The sequence below is a fragment of the Cupressus sempervirens genome, chromosome 3 (genome assembly GCF_028749045.1).
Source record: "Cupressus sempervirens isolate cs-2001-9-10 chromosome 3, ASM2874904v1, whole genome shotgun sequence".
NCBI classification, from domain to species: Eukaryota; Viridiplantae; Streptophyta; class Pinopsida; order Cupressales; family Cupressaceae; genus Cupressus; species Cupressus sempervirens.
In genome coordinates, this window is record NC_143120.1 from 298,668,197 (window position 1) to 298,688,889 (window position 20,693).

Sequence of the window (20,693 nt, forward strand, 5' to 3'; positions counted from 1 at the left end):
ATTAATTACATAGATGCAATGAAGGATATATCAATTAAGTATTGTGCTCTTGAGACACTCAAATAAATTTGAATTAGAAGGATAGTGAGAGAAAGGAATAGAAAAATTTAATAAGAAAAATCTCTTTCCCATTACAACAAAATCTCAGTAGGAAGTTCTAGCAAAAGCAAGACAAATGACCTCCTTATCTATTATCTCCAATGACAACTATTTTATTTGGTCTCTCAGGTGTCGGTTAATAGTTTTGTAAGTCAATGTGACCACAACTTGCAAAACTATGACTTTAGCCAAAGTCTCATGAGATTTTTCTCTCCTCTCAGCATTTTGGGAGGCTCCCTTCTTTCCGTAGGTGGATTCAATAAAAAATTAACTGGAAATTACAAAATAGGGCAGTTCTCTTAATTAGTTCCTCTTTTTTCAGGAATGACTTTACAAACAACTTGTGAACAATGCTAAGATTTAACAAAAGACACCTATTGCCACGATAATATTGATGGCTGTTGAGTCAACATAAGAACAACACAAAAGACACCAATATACTTTATATTGGTGGAAGAGTTGCATAAACCTTAAGTCTTTTGTACTTATCCCAATCGAAGATTTAATAACCAGAACAAATGGTAAGACACAAAGTCTCTTACCAAATATTCACTAATTTTTTTGAAAGTACTTAGTATTGAAGCACAAAGTCTTTCAGCTCAAGTATTTGCAGCCACTATGAATTATAACAATTTGTCTTTCTACAACACAAAGTCTTCAAAAAGATCAAATAGAACTGTAACTTTGAATGCAATATGCAGCTCAAAGTATGTAAGATTGAATTCACATCCCTTTTGAACAAAACATAAAACTCACAATCAATATTCAGAAAATGTTTCACAAAACACTTTGAATCAACACAAGTTTGAAAGCAAGTTACATCTTTTATTGAAAGTAATCTAATCTACATCTAATCACAAAGTCTTAAGAGTGATTATACAAATCGATAGAGTTTTCTTGCATTGCCGAAAAATAAAATATCAATGAGGCTCTCTCCTTTATTTGTTATTGAGGGGCTGGGAGAGCAAGGTGAGAGAAACCCAACAAACTTTGACTTATTCAAAGAGCTACTTTGACTTATTTAAGATTGCAAGTCTTAATGCATCTGCAACCTGATTACATGTATGTTGTAGCTTTGCAGGTGATACTATTGTATGCAATTACATCTTTTCCTTCAATTACATGTCATTTGTCAATAACCAAATGGCAAAATGCATGATAAAAATAAACTGTCTGACAAGATACAACCCCTATTACATCATTTTTTATTGCTCTTCATGCTGCTATAGGATGCTCTATGATTGAAGTACTTAGATTTGGTGGAAGCATCTTGATCTGGAATGAGAACCTGCATTCTTGGTTGTCTATTATCATAATAGTTTGTTGGCTAAATTTTTTGTAAGTCATTAGGACTACAACTTACAAAATTGTGACTTTAGGCAACTATTTAGTGAGATAAATCTCTCATCTTGGCAATAGGGGAGTCTCTCTTCTTACTGCACGTGGCTTCAATAGAGACGTAACTGAATTTACAAAATAAATGTTTTTCCTTATCAATTCCTCTTTTATTAGGAATCATATCTGAAAAGCAACAACTTCAAATTTAACAAAAAGTATCTACTGCTATGGTAATACTGGTGGCTTGGTGACTGGCTTAAGAACAACTCCTACGACAACAGTTACAAGTATATTTGATAGATTAAGAACAAGGCCCTAAAGTCTCATGTGATTAATCTGATTTGAGGAATAACCAGAATAAGTAGCAAGGATCAAATTCTCTAACTAATTATCCTTAAATTGAAATAAAACTTTAAAAGCTCAAAGTCTTCAACTCTCTGTAATTGCAGCCACTGCTTAAATGTTTTTCACAAGAGAAGCTAGTAAATGAGCGATTAAGTAATGCAACATACAAAAACATCACTTAATCTCAAGATTTGCAACACAAAGTTTGAAAACTCTTGCTTCATTTATTCAATGCTGAAAATTGTACCATGAAACTCAAAAGTTTTCAAAATATAAGATCTCCAAGCATGGCATTCTTGCCTAAAACAGAGATGATAATATATAATGAGCTCTCTCCTTTATATAGGAAAAAAGGAGAGAAAAATGTGGAGAAAAAAATGGGAAACCCTTAATCACTTTGACTTATTCAACAACTAACTAAGGAGAAAAGGTCATTATGCCTTAAAATAAATCTAAAAGTTGTCAGGGCAATAGCATTATCATCAGAAGAGTGGGAGGGACCCCCCAAAAACACTCACCATTTTTGATAAATTAGTCAAGCAATACAGATCTGCAGTTGGGATAAAATAACATCTGAAATGATTAATGTTCTACACTATAACACTTTTAGACTTGATTTCATATTACTCTTTTATCGGAACTCTCTCAATTTCTTCCAAATTTGAGACCATCTTATCAACCTGAAACCATCCACCTACTAACAATAATTGGTGGCCGAATGAAGGAGTTAACTGTCTAAACTATGAGGGAATTCACTGTGTCAGTAGAGAAGACAGATCCTTTGCCAAATTATGATGGAATTCACCACTGAACATGGATGAATTTGCTGACAATATGAGATGATTTTGTAGTCCTCATTTGGATACAATTCACTGCCAATCAATGATATAATTTTTAGTTAAAAGCAGAGGTAATTTGTATTGACATAATGTGATAATGAAATGCTTTCAGGTCCTCCTTTATATGCAATTTAGGGTTGAAGGGGCACATTGTTCTTGGGTGAGTGGGGTGGCGGGGGCGGGGGTGACTTGGCTTCTATCCAATGAAAATCCAATTATATTTAATTCCCCTTCTCCTCAGGTCTGACTTGTCATAAGTGAATTCTCATAAAGGGTTGGATTCCAACCCTTCTAGGGAAATTTCTTCAACACAGTCCTTTTCAAGTTGAACTTAGATTCCATTCTTTTTGTTTACCTTTCCTGCACATTGCTAAGTTGCCATTATTTTCAATTCATACTAAAGAATTCTTTAAAATCCTGGGGGGATCTTCCTAGTTTGGGAATTATTGCCCAAAAAGGGTTGGATTCTGACACTTCTTGGGCATTTTCTTGAAAATCATAATCATTTCCCTTCCAAACTTGAGCCAACTAGTCATTTCTTTATTAGATTTTGCCAAGCTTCCAACAAAGATTTGGTTAAAATGATAGGGCGGGATTTCGCATAGTTTGCGTAGTGTTTCCCAAAGAGGGTCGGGACCTGACCCTTCTTGTGTAACAAGATAATAATTGATAACAAAGTTCACTAATTCTAAAATACTTGTTTAAGGGTTGAGAGTGGACGGCTATATATATATATATATATATATATATATATTGAAGCAAGCATAGTAACTTGTAATCATTTATTCTATTCAACATGAACAATAAAATTATTTGAAATCAAGCTAACAATTTCAATTTACTTCTTAAAAGAACAGAAATAACCTGAACTACTTTTAAAAGACAGAAGTACAACTTTATAATTAATTTTTAAAATATAAACTTGCAGCAAAACTAAATTAGAATACTCACAAAATTTGGAAGAGATTGAGGCTGATCCAGAGGGTCTTGCATGATCATAGTATCCAAAACCCCAACTTGTGTCTCAATTTGGGGGAAAAGGTATCACTAGGTCGTTTAGCCACCCAACCATGGATCATAGTCAATCCCTCTAGTCTACTTCGTGACTCGAAGTAGATCCGGCCCTCCGCGAGGGATGGTGGATGGTAAAGTCAAGTCTCCTGGGAATCTGGTGTAGAGCTACTTACAGCATGATCGGTTGCACCTTGCAGCCTTCTGTTATTCTGGTACTACACCTGTCATGGGTGTATGTAGTGACTCCATTCTGACTTCCATTAATCTTACCTTGGCCAAGGTTTTTCTTTAATAACCCGGAGTCATTGTCTCACCTTCCCAGTTGACCCTAGGTTAAGGTATTCTCTCCTGAGACAATCATCTGAAGGGCTCATAACATGACCTCATTGTATTCCAGTCCTTCAACAGAATTGGTTAAAGCTGAGTTATGTTTGATGTAGTTAGATTATCTCCGAGTCCTGCTGCTCTAAAATCTTTTGGATATAAAACCATCATGAGAGACCTAGCTATGGCTGAGTCGGAACATGGTTTTACTGAATTATATAAGGTATGCACAAAGGCTGTTCCTATCTTCTGACTCTCCTACTCCAGGTTTGCCAACTCAACCTTGTAAAAGTTTCTATTATTCAGAATTTCATAAGTACTATCAGCTACAGGCTCTCTTTCAAATGTTCGAGGTGAATAACTTATCCAGTTAGATATGATGAGGAGTATGAGTTTTATATTTCAGTCACTGCCCATACCCGGATTTTTCCCATCTTGGACTAATATTATCCTTCCTAAATTTTGTTTTTTTTTCTTTAATACTTGGCTTTCCAGAACCAAGTTACTTATTTCAACTCGAGTCTGAACAACTATCAAGAAGTCATTAAGTTAGTAAAGATCTGGTTTAACTCCCAGTTTATTGACGTCACCCCTGAGTTACTAATTTTCATCCGCATAAAAACAAAGAGTCTATTGTACTGTTTCGGGAGCTGTGTGAGGCAGACTGCAAGTTTGATTATTACTTACTACGTGATCAATATACAGTAATTTCTTTCCCATTTGCAGAGCTAGGAAGAGACTATTCAAACGCTGATTTGATGTATTCTACAGTCATATGGAAGTGAACGGATTCTTTCAAACCAGTGTCTTTTTTTTCACTACCGGCAATGTGATTCCATTTCTATCTAGTACACCAGTATAGACTTGTTCATAAGGTATTAACAGCAGAGACAAGATTCTAATTACATCTATCTTGAAAGGATGAATTAGATTTATTTGTCATGAGAACTAATAGCAGAGCAAGGATTTTTTTTTGTTTTTTAAGAAAAGAAAATAGACTTATTTATCAAGAACACTAATAGCAGAGATAGGAATCGTTTAAGCTTGTTCCAGAAAAGTGAATAGATTATTTATCAAGAACACTATAGCAGAGGCAAGAATCGATAATCTTATTCAGGAATAAGGAATGAATTCATTTGCTAACCTAACTAGGCAGCAGACTATTGGATTTGATGTTTTACTTGCGTGGTGTTGTGTGCAGTTCTTCTCAGGAATAGTAAAGTGTTGATTACTGGCTTCCTTTCCCTTAGCAACTTGCTTTGGAACTTCTAGCGTCAGTTTCAATGGCCTGTCTCCAATTTGTGAGCTTCAAGAATTTTCCACTGCTCTCTTTTTCTTATGTAAGGCGGTGAATACAAAAGCATAAAAACTTCTTATTGAACACTCCCGCACCCTAACTCCTTCCACTCCTCTCCATGGCAGAACATCGTGAGTTGGCCTAGTGGTGATTCATTGTGCTCTCAAAAGAAAGGTCACAAGTTCAAATCCCATTGGGGTGTAGGGTATGTACGCCTCGTTTGTAGTGCAATTAGGTACCTCCCACAAAGAGTATGAGTTAGTCCCGTACACTGTCACCATATGTTAACCCATACACCTATGGCTGGTGTCATGGACTATAAAAGCCTGCTTCCCCTTCCCTTCCATCCATACCTCTCTGACGTAGGATAGATGAGGTGGCCCTTCAGATGTGCCAACCTTTAGATCATCTCCCTACGTTCAAACTTTATGCATTCATCTTAAATATTTCCTTATGTTTGAGAGGTTACCCAATGTTCAAATATGGATCTCCAAAGATTATAAACCAAAGAATTCGAAGAATGAAGTTGGTTCTATGTTCATTTTTTCAAGGGTGGGGTTAAAACAATTATTCGAACTATCTTGAGAGGAAATTATGAAGATTAATATAATCTTAGCCTTCCAAAAGATGTAAAAGTACTTTATTGACAATGAGAGAACATTATGTGGAGTAAAAGTCTAATAAATAATTTTATGTAGAGTTAAATGTCTATAAAAGCATAGAAGAGTTCTAATAAAAGGTTTAGATATAAATCTACTATAATTTAATAATAATTTTTTCTTAAAGTTTTTATTCTTGTTCAATGGGTTTAGCTTAGTTGGTTGAAGCAATGAGTGGTTCAAATCCCAAGAGGGACATCTTTGTGGAATTCTAAGTTGTGACTCTTAGTCTTTTATGCTTGTATCCAGTTTGCAAACGATCATAATATAAAAAAGAGTATCATCTTATCAGATCTTGCCACCCTAGGTTGTCTTGAGCTTGATACATTTTCTCTGGATCCAAATCAGAATGAGTGGTTAAACATTGATAATCAATTTAAGTAAATAAGATCTTCATCTTGTAATTACATTGCCATGTCTATGAACATATTGTTATTTAAAATTAAGTTCAATCCATATAACTAATCAATAATTTTGATTACAATTAAGGCATAATCAAATAAAATAAAATTAAGAATTTTAAGTTTGCAATACCCTAAATTTCGAAACTAGAATCCGCCTAGGGCAAAATTTGCAAACCACGGTTAGTCCACATATACTGCTTAGGGCATAAAAGTTATGCCACTGTATTGTAAAAATCAGTACCATTTAGAACAACAAAACCACTGTTTTGATTACACATTTACAAAATCATCATTGAAATAGCAAGATTCATCTAGGGCATCAAATAGCAAAGACACATGCATACAAGTACCAAAAGAAAGGGGTCTGACATGTTGGGCATTCTCCTGAAAAACTTGGTCAATTCCTACCACAACTTTCAGCCCTCCAGCCACCTTTTTCTCCAAATTTTGTTAAGGGATTTTTAACAGATGCAAAGAAAGTTGTCTTTTAGAGGGAGTAGAGTTTTGATGTAGATTTGAAATAATTTCCGAGGGTCGGAATCTGACCCTTCTTGGGTATTTTTAGTTTCTCCATCAAAAGTTCGTAAGTGTTGAACTTTAAATTCACCCTCATTTCACATTATTGCTCAAAGTCTTCAAGATCATCATTTTTCCACAACCTAAGGCTTGATTGGAGGAGTAGAAATGGAAAGTAGTTTGGGATTGAATTCTTAAAACTTGCCACTTGAAGACTTAACCCTTTCAACCTCTTCAAAACCCTTTCTAACAAGATCAACTTCTCATAACTTATGGCATCTCAACCTCTTAGCAATCTCAATTAAGGCTCAAGATTTGAAAATTATTGCTATCCAAGACCCTCTAATACTACTAAGCCTACTATAGAAAAGGAAAAGAAAAGAGGGCTCTCCATTTGCAATGGGGCAATCGTGTGGAAAAAACACAAGTTCAAGTAGTCATAATGGATTATTCCAACTTTGTAATTTCTGTGGTATATTTCTCTGACTGACATAAGTATTTTCAAATGTGTAAGGTCAGGAACATTATACCCTTATTGTGAAGTTGTATCAGATGAAGCTATTTACTGGAATGCTCTTATATGCAATATTTAGTCTCTATGCATTCTTTTCATGTTCATACAATATTAATTTGCATGGTAAGATTTTGCTTTCATTATATACCAACTCTGCAAACCTGAAACTGAAATCATTACACTACCCCTGCAAGCAATCTGTTTCATAAAATATTTTAAAGTGCAAAGGTGGAAAATTTGGGCCAAATTCATAAAGGATATTACAAAGGTGTATACAAACATGCAAATAAGAACACATCAGAAAGATGGTGTCATGCAACGCTTCTGTTTGTTTCTATCTTGATTATTTGGCAAAATTACAACTCAAGAATTGATATATTTGTTGTGACATCCACTTTTTTTCGGGTGTTAACAACTAATATATCAAAGAAATACAGTTATACCTTCATATTCATAGCAAGACAGTTATATCAGTTATGTTCAAGTGAATGATATTTAACGGTTATAGACAGTTAAACGGAATTCCATAACTAAGAATTGAAAACACCATCAATGAATTTACTATGGAAATTAAAATCTACATACCATGGAATTTGAAACCGAAATCAATCTAGGGATGCTTTTGCAAACACCTAGGTTAGTCCACAAATACCACTTAGGATCGAATGACAATTACCATCCAATATCATTATATCAAAATCAAACGATGATTACCATCAAATACCACTAAATCAATATCAAATGACGATTACCATCAAATATCACTATGTCAATTAGGACATCACATATCGCTGTATCAATTAGGGCATCTATTATCACTGGATCATTTAGGGCATCACATACCATTGTGTTAATTAGGGCATCAATTACCATTGGATCGTTTAGGGCGTCAGATACCACTGTATCATTTGGGGCGTCAGATACCACTGTATCATTTAGGGCATCATATACCACTGTGTTATTTGGGGCGTCAGATACCACTATGTCATTTAGGGCATCAGATACCATTGTATTATTTAGGACATTAGATACCACTGTATCATTTGGGGTGTCAGATACCTGTATTCCATTCCTTTTCTTCCTATTGCTAATTGTGGCGATAACATAAGATTAGAAGTTATGCTCATAATCATTATTCTTATAAATGAAAAGAATGAAATTACAATCCTATACATATATTTCATATTTCGTTGGAAGGTCAATCAATCTAAATGATTACCAATTACATTGATGAGAAAGTTTGCTTTCATCAAAGGAAATAACCAAATTCAACGATATAAATAAATCCATCATAACTTCTACTTGTATAAATATCATAACAGTAAAAATACTTGTTACCAATAAATTTTTGAATGTTCAACTTATCTTTATTAGATGCACATCCTGTCATCTTGTGGAGAGGGGAAACATTGTCAGGGGCTTAACCACCCAACCACGGACCTTAAACTTATCCCCATACTTTCTCTAACTAGAAAGGTCCTCCTTACCCGGAATAGACATGGAACACCTTATCAGTCACTGAGCATCCTGGTACTTAATCACACCACTTGACTTGACAATAGTAAATGTATTGGACATGCATGAGCTATCAAATGATTCTTTTTAGAATAATAAATAATTGTTATGTGACATTTGAGTTCTGTTTTCATTCCAATGCAGATTCCTTTCTCTCACCTCTTCAGTTTTCATGCTAATGCAGATTTCTTTCTCTCACCTCTTCACCCTTTTCCTTGGCTATACAGCCGGGTGAGTTCCAGGTATTTGAATCTCAGAGCAACCAGCTCTTTCTGTTGATCCTCAATTGATATAAGAATATTACATGTTTCCAGCTTATTACATTCTGTGAATTCTTACAAATGCAACTTTAAGACTTGCAGAATAAATATCATTTGATTCTAACGTTCAACAACATAATAAAGATATGATATCATGTCCTAGATACTTGACTTTTACTCATCATAAATGGTTCTGTTCTAAGGAGGGACTAACCGACGATATTTAAAACAAGGATGATTTCCATCATAATCTGAAACTGTATCAAAATGCAGTAATATTTGATAATAAAACATATTACAATGCCTGAGATATGGATAACCACATAACCTGGTAAAATCTGGAAAATAAAATGGATTCTTACTGGATGCTAGTAATTGGCTCTTTCACGAAATAATCTTCAGGCACAATCTCAGTGTGATTTTCAATCATGTCTTCAACTATGTTACCCAGGGACGCGTTCCCACCTCAAGACTTAGGTTTCGGAAATGAGGACGGTTTCGGGGACGGGGGGATGGCAAGAAATGTTTCCAAGCCGTCCCCACCTAGATAGGAAAATCAGAAACGCATCCTCGAAACACAGGAAACGATCAACGAGTTTCAGAAACTTGTTGACTATCCTGGGGATTGCATTTTCGTTTCCTAGAGGTTTTCGGGACTTCTAATGAAGTTTTTGATTTTTACCACAAAAATTAAATAAGCCACCTGCGGACCCCACAACTTCAAATATATTAAAAAAAAAAAACTTTTAATGTTTTTTATATAGACTTAGGTTTGTTAATATAATAATAACTCAATGTTTAAAACTTTGAAACTTTAGAAGGAAATGAATATTTTCATTTCCTATCTTCCTGACAAGGTTGTGCTGAAGGGTTGAAGAGCTGAGTTTTCCAAAAACCAAATGCAAGTGTGCAGTTTGTAGAGTTATTCAGTTCGAGTTTGTTGAAGAGCTGAGTTTTGTAGGTATATTGTTGTCTTGGTTGTTGACTTCATCAGAGATTGCTACAGAAGATTGGGTGTTTTCTGTTTTCATTTTGTCATTTGTATCTAGGGCGAAATTAATCTGGACATTACCAGGGTCGGGCTTGGTGATTTATTTGGCAAATAGTGCCTATTTTTGCCGTCTAAGGCTAGGCAGCACCCAACGTTTTTTTTAGGGCCTGAATCACCATTAATCTTAGGCAATTTTATTGTGGGAAGCTCACATAATGTCAAAATCGCTGGGCGTCATTTTTATTGATAAATTTAATGATAAAAATCATTGGGTGTCATTTTTTTTTTGGGAAGCAATTTGCTGGGTAGACCTGCGAAAATTCTCCCTTGTCTGGCAAGCCGCATGCATTATTGAAGACCTGCGTTGCATAAACTAGGGCCCTGCGAGTCATCTATACAGGCCTGCAATAATTTCTTTGGAGTTTTTCAAAACAACTTGTTTTTCAGTGGCAACTTGTTTTTCACTTTCAGTGACAAGAGGCAACCATACATCATTCAATTTTCTTGGTTCTAGCTCCTTCAACCGCACTTCAGCACACTCTATTATTTCTGCATCCTGAAGGACCCCTTCCTCATCATAAATCTTTATAGTTAAATGTTGTGTGGCAACATCTTCAACCTCGAACTCAAAATGTTCATTCCAGATAGGATTTAAATTGTTGTTCTTCAATACAAAGAGATCAATTAGTTGATTGATCAAATTCAGATGGACACAACATCCTATATTTACTGTTAAAAATGTCTATTAAAAAAATTTAAAAAAGTGTTATAAGCATACTTGAGTCTTACTATGGTCTTGCTTTTCTTCATTCGTGCTCTTAATGGCCTGATGTATAGTACTGCAAAAGGATCAGATTTTCCTATTAAGTCTTTGTTAAACAATTCCTTTGCTTGCACCAATTTTACTTGTAGAATTCCAGCAGTGCGCAACTCTAGATCACTGTAGAATCCTCACCCTCTCAAACCTGTGATTAAGTTTGAGGGCATTGTATTTACAATCTGAAGGGTTGCAATCAGTTAGGCATTCCATCAAATTGAAAATCCAGGTTCCTTATTAATATTTTATTGAGTTTGGGTTTCATTCTGAGTTTGGCTTTATCCATATTTATTTATTTTAAGATAATATGTTGATGTTAAAGTATTCTAAGATTAATATTTAATATTTATTGTGTTTAAGTTTTTGATATTTTTATTTTAATACAAATTTTTTAATGTATGTCATGACTCATGAGAGAGAAGTCTAATTTTCATTTTCATTTTTGTTAAATTTCTGATTCTTGATCTCCATTAAATTTAAATGTGAGTAGCAGCAGCACTGATGGTTCTAGTAGTGATGAAAGATGGCAGGGTGAAGAAGTTGGAATTGGAGGTGGTGGTGATTCAAGAGATATAACAAACAAATTTGAAATACCTTCAGTTGTCCTCAAAGACTTTGCACGAGGTCCTTTTAATCCTAAAAAGCCTCTACTTTGCCTTGTTCATCCAATAGATGTCAAAAAGAAAAATTCAGGTGCAAGTAGGATTTATAAATGTCGTGTGTGAAGGTGAAATTACAGGGAGCTACACACGGATGGTCTCATTTTTTGGGGGTTAAGGGCAAAGGAGTTAAATACTGTAAACAATTAGAGGAGGATGCTAAATTAGAGTGTTATAGATTGCACATGGAGGCTGAATACAAGTCTAAAGGTTTGCCCTTTGTTATGCCTCCACCTTCATAGTTATCTACTCATGGTATTACTACTCACTCTATGTCATCCAGTGATAGTGTGTTTACTAGTGTGGGAACAAAAAAAATGAAAAGGGAAAGAGGAAGGCTAGTGATAGTGGGCAGCCAGGGTCAGTTACAAATTTGTTCAATACACAAGCACGATAAATGTTAGATTGTTCAGTTGCTGATTTCTTTTATGCCCATGCCATCCCATTTCATGTGGCCCGATCACCATTCTTCAAAAAAATGATTAGAGATGCAGGTTTAGTAGGCCCCTCTACAGTACCCCTTGGAGATCATAAACTACGCACTACCCTCCTTGATAAAGCATATTCCAAGGCTATGTTACATGGTTCGGCGAATATCAAGCTTGATATTCAGATATTGCTGAATCTCAAACTTGCCGAAAAATTCGTTCAAATTCCCTGTTCATTCGGTTGCCAAAAACGCATTTCCTTTTAAGAGTCAAATAAATTTAGAAATTGCCGACAGAGTTTCTAGGGTTTTATCGAGTAGAAATGTCTATAAAATCCATCGCGAATGTGCGAATCAGCATAAGTTCGTCCTGAGTTGAGCGACATTTTTCTTAACTCCTCTCTCGGCTTTGTTGTGCCCGCATGTGCCCGCCTGGGTCAACGCAAAAACGCTCATCTGTTCTCTCAGCTCTGTTGTGCCCGCTTGCCTATGCCCGCCCAACGCCTGTCTGTGATAAAATTATTTCTTGCGATTTCTATAGTTCTTACTTGTGTCGATTTGTATAGTTGTGTTGTGAGTTGTGACTAATTTGGATTTTTATTTGTGTTGTTGTAAGTTTGTAACTTTGTTGTAATAATATTAATATGGATACAATCATACATACATATTATCTTAGTTTAATTTATTTTCTTATATTATTTGAATATTTAATCAATTCAGATAATTTCTAATAGTCATCTAACATGCATGTGTAAATTTATATGTTTGAGGTTGTCTTTACATTTTTATTTATAATAGCAAGTATGTAATGAGTAGACATGGAAAGTATGGAAGATCCCTTAAAAAATATGGTTTTTAAGTTTTAACCAATATAATTTGTATATAGTTTTTAACCAATATAATTTGTAGACATATTATTTGTATATAGTTTTTAACCAATATAATTTGTATAAAAAAATAATTTCATTTTATATAGTTTTTTAATCAATTTAATTTTTTTAATTCTTTGTAATTAAAATTGTAATAGTTAATTCAATATTTTATTTATTTTTTAAATTTGACTTAAAATAGTGATATATTAATTTTTAATTAACATAGTTCGGAAAACTTTTAGATATATATTAATATGTTTACTTTATTTTGCTTTGTAAGTTTATAATTTTTATTATAATTTAATAAATAAATAGATATATTATATTATATTTAATTATTTCAATTTTCAAATAATATAATTATTAGTGTAAAAAGTTGAACTTTAACATGTTTAATTTTGAATTAACATTTTTAAATTATTTATTGAATTATTTTGTTTTAAAGTTTGAAATAATAATATATTATTTTGTTTTTAATTCTATAGATTGTAATATGGCTCCCCACAAATCAACTTTGAAGGCGTGGAAACATGTTACTCAAACTGGTCCTAATAAAGCTCAGTGTAACTTGTGTCCAAAAGTTATTACTGGAAGTTTAACAAGGGTCATGGATCACTTGCTTGATATTACGACAGGTAAGGATTGAGGTGTTACTGCATGTCCAGGTGTGACCCAAGAGCTTAGGGCGATTTTAGAGAAAGAGCATTCGTCTTCGATTGCACAAAAGATGAAGAAGGCACAAAAGAAACAAAGAATTGAAGACGTCCCTAGATTCACATCAACTATACCGTCATCTTCATGTCTACCTCAGGTTGTAAAGGAAACAAAAGAGAGTGGAACTTTGAATAGCTTTTGGAAACCATGTGAGAAACAAGTAGTTGATGATTTACTAGCTGATTTATTTTATACTAGTGCAATTCCTTTCAATCTAGCTAGAAATCCACTTTATCGTGTTGTATTTCGAAAGGCTGGAGAGTTTGGCAAAGGGTACATACCTCCTTCTGAGGCTTTGAGAACAACTCTCTTAGAGAGGTCAAAAGATAGAGTGACTGATAAATTAGCTGTGGTCAAAGCCTCTTGGAAGGCAATAGGGTGCACTATATTGAATGATGGATGGTCGGATATTTGTCAAAGACCATTGATTAATGTTTTAGTGGCTTGTCCTGAAGGTGTTGTATTCTTGCAGGTTATTGACACTATGAATCATAAAAAAACTTTTGAATATATATTTCAGATATTAGAGGAAGCAATTCTTGAAGTAGGGGTTGCAAATGTGGTTCAAGTGGTTACTGATAGTGTAGCAAATTGTGTGGGAGCTGGCAAGCTAATTGTAGAGAAGTACCCAAAAATTTATTGGAGTCCACGTGCAGCTCATTGTTTGGATTTGTTGCTTCATGATTTGGCAAAATTCCCTTGGATACATGAAGTAATTCATAGACGAAGAGAAGTTGCGAATTTCATACGAAATCATCGTCTCACATTGAGCATTTACAGGCAACATGCATCTAGAGAGTTGTTGAGGCCAAGTGATACAAGATTTGCTTGATTTTATATCACTTTGAGAAGAGTGGTTGAAGAGAAAGCGGCTTTAAGATTTGTAATTTGTTCCAATGAGTGGGAAAATTCAACTCTCTTAAAAAGTGGTAAGGGGAAGATGATAGAGCAAATTGTTCTAAATAGTAGCTTTTGGGAAAGTGGGGCAAAGGTTTTAAATATATGCGGTCCAATTGTTGACGTGCTCCACATGGTTGATGGTGACACTCCTTGCCTTGGAATGCTTTATGAAAGCATGGACCGTTGCAAGGAAGCTATTCAAAGAGCACTAAATAATGTGGAAGCAGAGTATATAGAGATATGGGAGACTGTTGATTCAAGATGGAAAATGATGCACTCTCCTTTACATGCAACAGCTTGCTACTTGGAGCCTAAACTGTTTCACATTGATAGACAAGGTGATGCTGAAATTATGGCAAGGTTTTATGAAGCCATTAGTAGATTTGAACCAGATCCAACAATTGCATCTCTAATTAGAGAACAATGTTGGAAATACAGAAAAGTGGAAGGGATGTTTGGAATAGCAGCAGCCAAATATGATATGACACGAGATGAGGTACCTGGTTATAGATGGTGGATGAGCTATGGGGCAGAAACTCTTGAACTTCAGCGATTTTCCATTTGAATTTTGAGTCAAGGAGCAAGTTCATCAGCTTGTGAGAGAAATTGGAGTTGCTTTGACCACATCCATTCCAAAAAGAGGAACAAGTTGTTGTCTGGAAAGTTGGGAGATCTTGTCTATGTTCGCAGCAATTTAAAATTGCTTATGAACAAATCAACAAATTAGTCATCTTCACAACAACAGACTTTGGAAGACATAGTAGTACCAGATGCAGATGAACCTGACTTTTTTGAGGAAGAGTTGGGTAGTTATACTGATGATGATGCTACACCATCTGAGCCAAGTGCTCTTGATGACTTCGAGCTTTCTTGAAGCTATGAAGTCTTGACTTTTGATTGTACCTTCACAATAAAAAAATATCTTTGCTATTGTGATTTTACGTGTTTCTTATGTTTTGTACTTAATAAATGTCTCATCAGGCTTATGAAGTTGTGAGATCTATTTAGCAATTTTTACTATTTTGATAATTGATAAGATATATTACATACATCTAGAAAATAATTAAAATTGTATAAGGCGAATTTAATTCGAATTTTTTCCCAAATTTTTACTCTTGCTTGAACTTCATTCGAATTTTACAGTTGCCGAACTCGAATTCGAATTTGAACCTTGTGACTTAGTTCCAAGGTGAGTTTGGTGATGGAGGATATGAGGCGTACTTGGATGAAGGCTGGTTGTTCCATTGTGATGGATGGGTGGACTGATATTAGGCATCGGCCACTTATCAATGTCATTATCACATCCACAACTGGTTCTTATTTTCTTAAAGCAGTTGATTGTTTAAGGAAACACAAGGATGTAGATTTTCAATTTGGCATTCTACGAGAGGCTATAGAGGAGGTTGGGCCCTCAAATGTTGTTCAAATGATTATTGATTCAACACATGTGTGCAAATTGGTTGGAATGATGGTGGAGGGTGCTTACAAGCACATCTTTTGGACTCCATGTTGTGTTCATGCATTGAACAATGCATTGAAGGACATGGGAAAATTGTCTTGGGTAAAAGAAGTGGTGACACAAGGAAGAGAGATTCAAATGTTTATTTGCAACCACCACACCTCACTTGCCCTGTTTAGGATGTTTTCAAAGAAGGAATTTCTCAAACCTGTAGAGACAAGATATGCTAGCCACTACATTCTGCTAGAGAGGATGGTTGAGGTGCATGACGCTCTACAACAAATGGTAGTGAATTCAGAGTGGAATAAATGGCATACATCAAACACTATTGAAGGAAAAGCCATCAAACAAAGGATTCTTGATGATGCTTGGTGGTCTACTATGAGGTAAGACATTGTTGAAACTTGATTCCCATTTTCACTTGGAAATCATAAGTTTCATAAATCCTTTCAATTTTCAGATTTCTAAAATCTAATTTAAATTTAAAAGATTCTGATTTTCAGTCATTTACTTATAAAAATATATAATTGACATGTTCTTCTTATTCTCATTGCATATATGTTTGCTCAATCATCTCTCCTGTTGTGGATGTCATCAGATATGCTGATATGGTCTCTCCTAGCCTTGGGGAGATATATGAGACTATAGACAACATGCTTCAAAAGATGAAGCAAATAATATTGGCTCATGATAATGATTTGGTCTTATATGAGGAGTACATTAATCCAATTTTCTTGCGGAGGTGGAATACTATGAATACTCTTCTTCACATGGCAGCTTATGCATTAAATCCAAAATGGTATGAGCCCAGGCCTGGAAGGTGTGCTCCTAGCGAGGATGATGAGGTGAGATGTGGTATTATGAAGGCCTTTCAAAAGATGTATTCGTCTCAAGAATCTAGTATACTTCGAGAGCAATGGGTTGCCTTCACAAACCTTGATTGTCCAACCTTTGGCACAATAGAGACAAAGGTGGGTAATGGCATTGAAAAGCCCTGTTGGTTGGTGGCAATGGCATGGATCAGATGCACCACAATTAAAGATGCTTGCAATTCGTTTCCTCTCACAGGTAGCTAGTTCCTTTGCTGCAGAGAGGAATTGGTCTACATACAACTTTATCCACTCCGTGAGGAGGAATAGGCTTACCTCTAAACGAGTGGAGAAGTTAGTGGCTGTACATAGTGCTCTGCAACTTGAGGATCGTAAGACTCCAGTGTATCGACATAATCCAGCTTTATGGTGGGATATTGATCCTGAGGATGCCAACTAGGTTGATGGGGATGACACACTACCAGGATTGGTTGGCATTCCATTGGATGATGCATCCCTTGAGGCTCAAGATGATAGTGATAGTGACTTTGATATGGATGCTTAGGGGCAACTGTCATAGTATCTTTGCTTTCATTTTGATTTTGATGTTTTAGACTTGAAGTGTTTTCTCTTGACATTATATGATCACTGATAGTTGATATTGATACATTGATGGAACAATTATACATCAATATGATCATTGATAGACATGGTTGATAAACTTGATACTTTAAAAGTTTAATTGTTTAAGTCTTAACTTTTCAATGTTTTCATTTTGTTGAAAGTTGATGTTTTTCATTGTCTCATTTGATTCATTTCATGACTTACTAATGGTATTGTAAGTACTTAGATGATAATTGAAAGTGATTATTTGAATTTTCTTAGATAATTGAAAATGATGCTATTTAGAATTTTGATTTTCTATGACGACTCAATTAGATGCTGATTGCTATGCCCTATGATCATTGATGAATGGAATTGGTAATTTTTAACTATGTTGCTGTGATGAATGTAGAATTGATGAATATTTTTGAAAATTCAGATATGTGTGTGTGTGTGTCTATACATACATACATATATATATATATATATATATATATATATATATATATATATATATATATATATATGCCATCCCCTGCCATCCCCTATTCCTGCAAAAAAAAAAAAAACCATCCCGGAAACCCGTTTCCCCGTCCCCTCGTTCCCTCGTCCTGGAAACTTGGGGTAACATAAGTCTTCAACAAAATAACAAAAAAAGCAAATCGTTTCAAAGAGAATGCAATAGTTATCAGGTGGTATATTATAGGGATATCGTGTCAGATATGCAGAGTATCGGATGATAAATGGAAAATAAGTCAGGTGATAAGTAAAAGAAGTCAGGTGATACGTTCATGCTCTCCGTCTCTTTTGGCTTCATAATATAAAAACGTATCAAAATCTCTTTGGCTTCCAAGAAGCCGTAACTCATAAAGAAGAGACTTGGCTCTTGATCGCCAATATAATATGCCAAATGTGCATCTCGGTTTCAAGTAAAGAATTGAATAAATAATGAAAACAATTTGAAAGCTTACAAAATATATATATATATATAAACATATTTATTCATTTGCACATAAATATATTATATTAATATGGCATATTAAATTTTTATCCAAGATCGTACTTTTTAAATATGTATATCTAAATACATGTTTCATCTTGGAAGATTTATTTTATCTTCTTGTACATGCATTTAAATGTATGTAGTAAATAGATAAAATCTTGTATAAAAATAATATTATAATGTCACCTTTAATTTATCCTTGTAAGTACATAAATATTGTATTAAAATGATGTGGTGGACAAGTCAACAAAAAGCCATTTGAGGTACGCATTAATTAAGTTAAAATGATTAATATTTTAAATGTTTATTTAATAGTTCATGCGCGTCTAATGTGTGTATCTTGTTATGCAATCGTTAGGTCCTCAACCATGGTGATTTACGATTCATACCCATTTGCCCAGTGATAGTGATGCCCTTGTACCCAATTCTCTTCTGACAACGCTTCCACCCCCTTGATGTGCTATCTACAAGGATATTCTCTATTGTTAAATCATATTACCATAACAAGTTATTACTCATAAAAAATCATAACGACTAACTGCCTTCTCAATTCCATGAATTCATGATAAATAATCTACTAGTAGGTTATCTTCATATGAAATTATAACAACTAACCATTTTACCATTTTGTAGGACTATAAAAAATTTAACTGATGGCTATATGAACATTTTCAATTGGGTTGAAAATTGGAATGTAACATTTGTCCTCTAATTAATATGATTTTGCTAATTCATTTTCCCTTACACTAATCATTTTTTTTACCCTTTGAATTTAACATTATTGTTTTTATGCAGTAAAATGTGGCACAATACTTATTTCTTATTGCATCTTACAAAAAAATATAAGGGTATTAAGATGGACTTTTTGTTGATTGCAGAGAGAAATAATGATTCAAAATGAAGATAAATATCGCTTTCAACAAGTAAGAAATCTTACACTTTTTGGGGGTCATTTTTATATTCTATACATGCTAATTTTTTTTTGGGTTTTTACACCATGAATGACTGTTGAGTGATATTACTGATTAACTAAAAAGTAAAACATAACATAGAGAACTTGGTAGTAAGTTGATTTTAATTATAATACAATATTCTCTCTCTTGGTTAGTTGCCCTATGGTGCTAATGGCCATTTCATTTTTGTTTATCAGATCTATCATAGGAAATAAAAAAGTCATTTTGTAGACAAGAAATATTTATAGAACTCTGTAGTTTATTCAAGGTTGGAGTTTAATTAGGTGATTTATGTTGGCATGTATGTAATGTCTCTTATTAGGACATTAGATTTTTTACTATAGATTTTTCCTTTCAGACTTTGACGGACCAAAGATTTATATTTCTTCACATCTCAATGATAATTTCTCAAAGTTTTCTATCACATATATACTCTTTCATTCCAACAGTCATACAGTCATGATTTTACATAAATAATAATTATATTATATTTGATAATATAATTATATTAATAATTATGTATTAATAACATATATAACACTAATATACATTATATCAAATACATTAATATCAATTACTACTTGTAATATATTGACTTTATATTTATATCATTAATCTAAATATTATATAATATTTAATTCTCTTATTTTCATATTAATATATTTTGCAATGAATATATTAAGTTTAACATTATTAATATTTCATTATTATTTGTTTATCTATTATTTAATTATATGACAGAGATATCACTGTCCTCCCCTTGCAGATTTTGCCTTGTCCTCAACCAAAAACCATTTATAAATGACTTTTTGCAGAATCATATATGAAGCATATAGTTGAATGCAAGATGATTGAGTATACATCATAATGCATGAAAACACAAAGCATACACAAAGTACACATATGGATGAATGAAAACATGAAACAAACACATGAATGCATGAGAACACAAGGAAGACACCATGTAGACACATACTACATGCATTCTTGATTAATGTCTTATAGGTCACTATAGTGAAGAAGACGATTTACAAAATTTACTTCTTCAGTAGAATCCTGCAACCACAAGTGATCATTAGTACACATGTATTTATAGAAGTTTCAAGGAAAATGTAAGTCAATATAATTTATTCCAAGCCAATCCCATACTTCTACACGAGGTGGCTTACTTAGGGAATGCTTGTTTTGTTTTGCACTTATTATCATGCTTTAGTTGTGAATAGACTGTTTAGGCAGCAAACTCAATGGTCTTCCTCGAGGTTTCTTGGATCCAAGCCCACAATCCCATCTTGGAGTCACCTCAAGGCAACTTGATCCCATCTTGGTCAAACCTCAAGGCAACTATAGGGATGCTGATCCTAC

General features: G+C 34.0%; 1 protein-coding gene across 1 annotated transcript in view; it reads left to right on the top strand.

Moving 5' to 3' along the window:
- Nucleotides 1–20,693, top strand: part of LOC149566163 (HAD-superfamily hydrolase, subfamily IG, 5'-nucleotidase) — a 169,450-nt gene that overhangs the window by 129,367 nt on the left and 19,390 nt on the right. Inside the window, exon 12 of the mRNA XM_089819584.1 lies at nt 19,257–19,301. Coding sequence (XP_089675710.1) covers nt 19,257–19,301 — 45 coding nt within the window. The remainder of the gene's footprint in view (nt 1–19,256; nt 19,302–20,693) is intronic.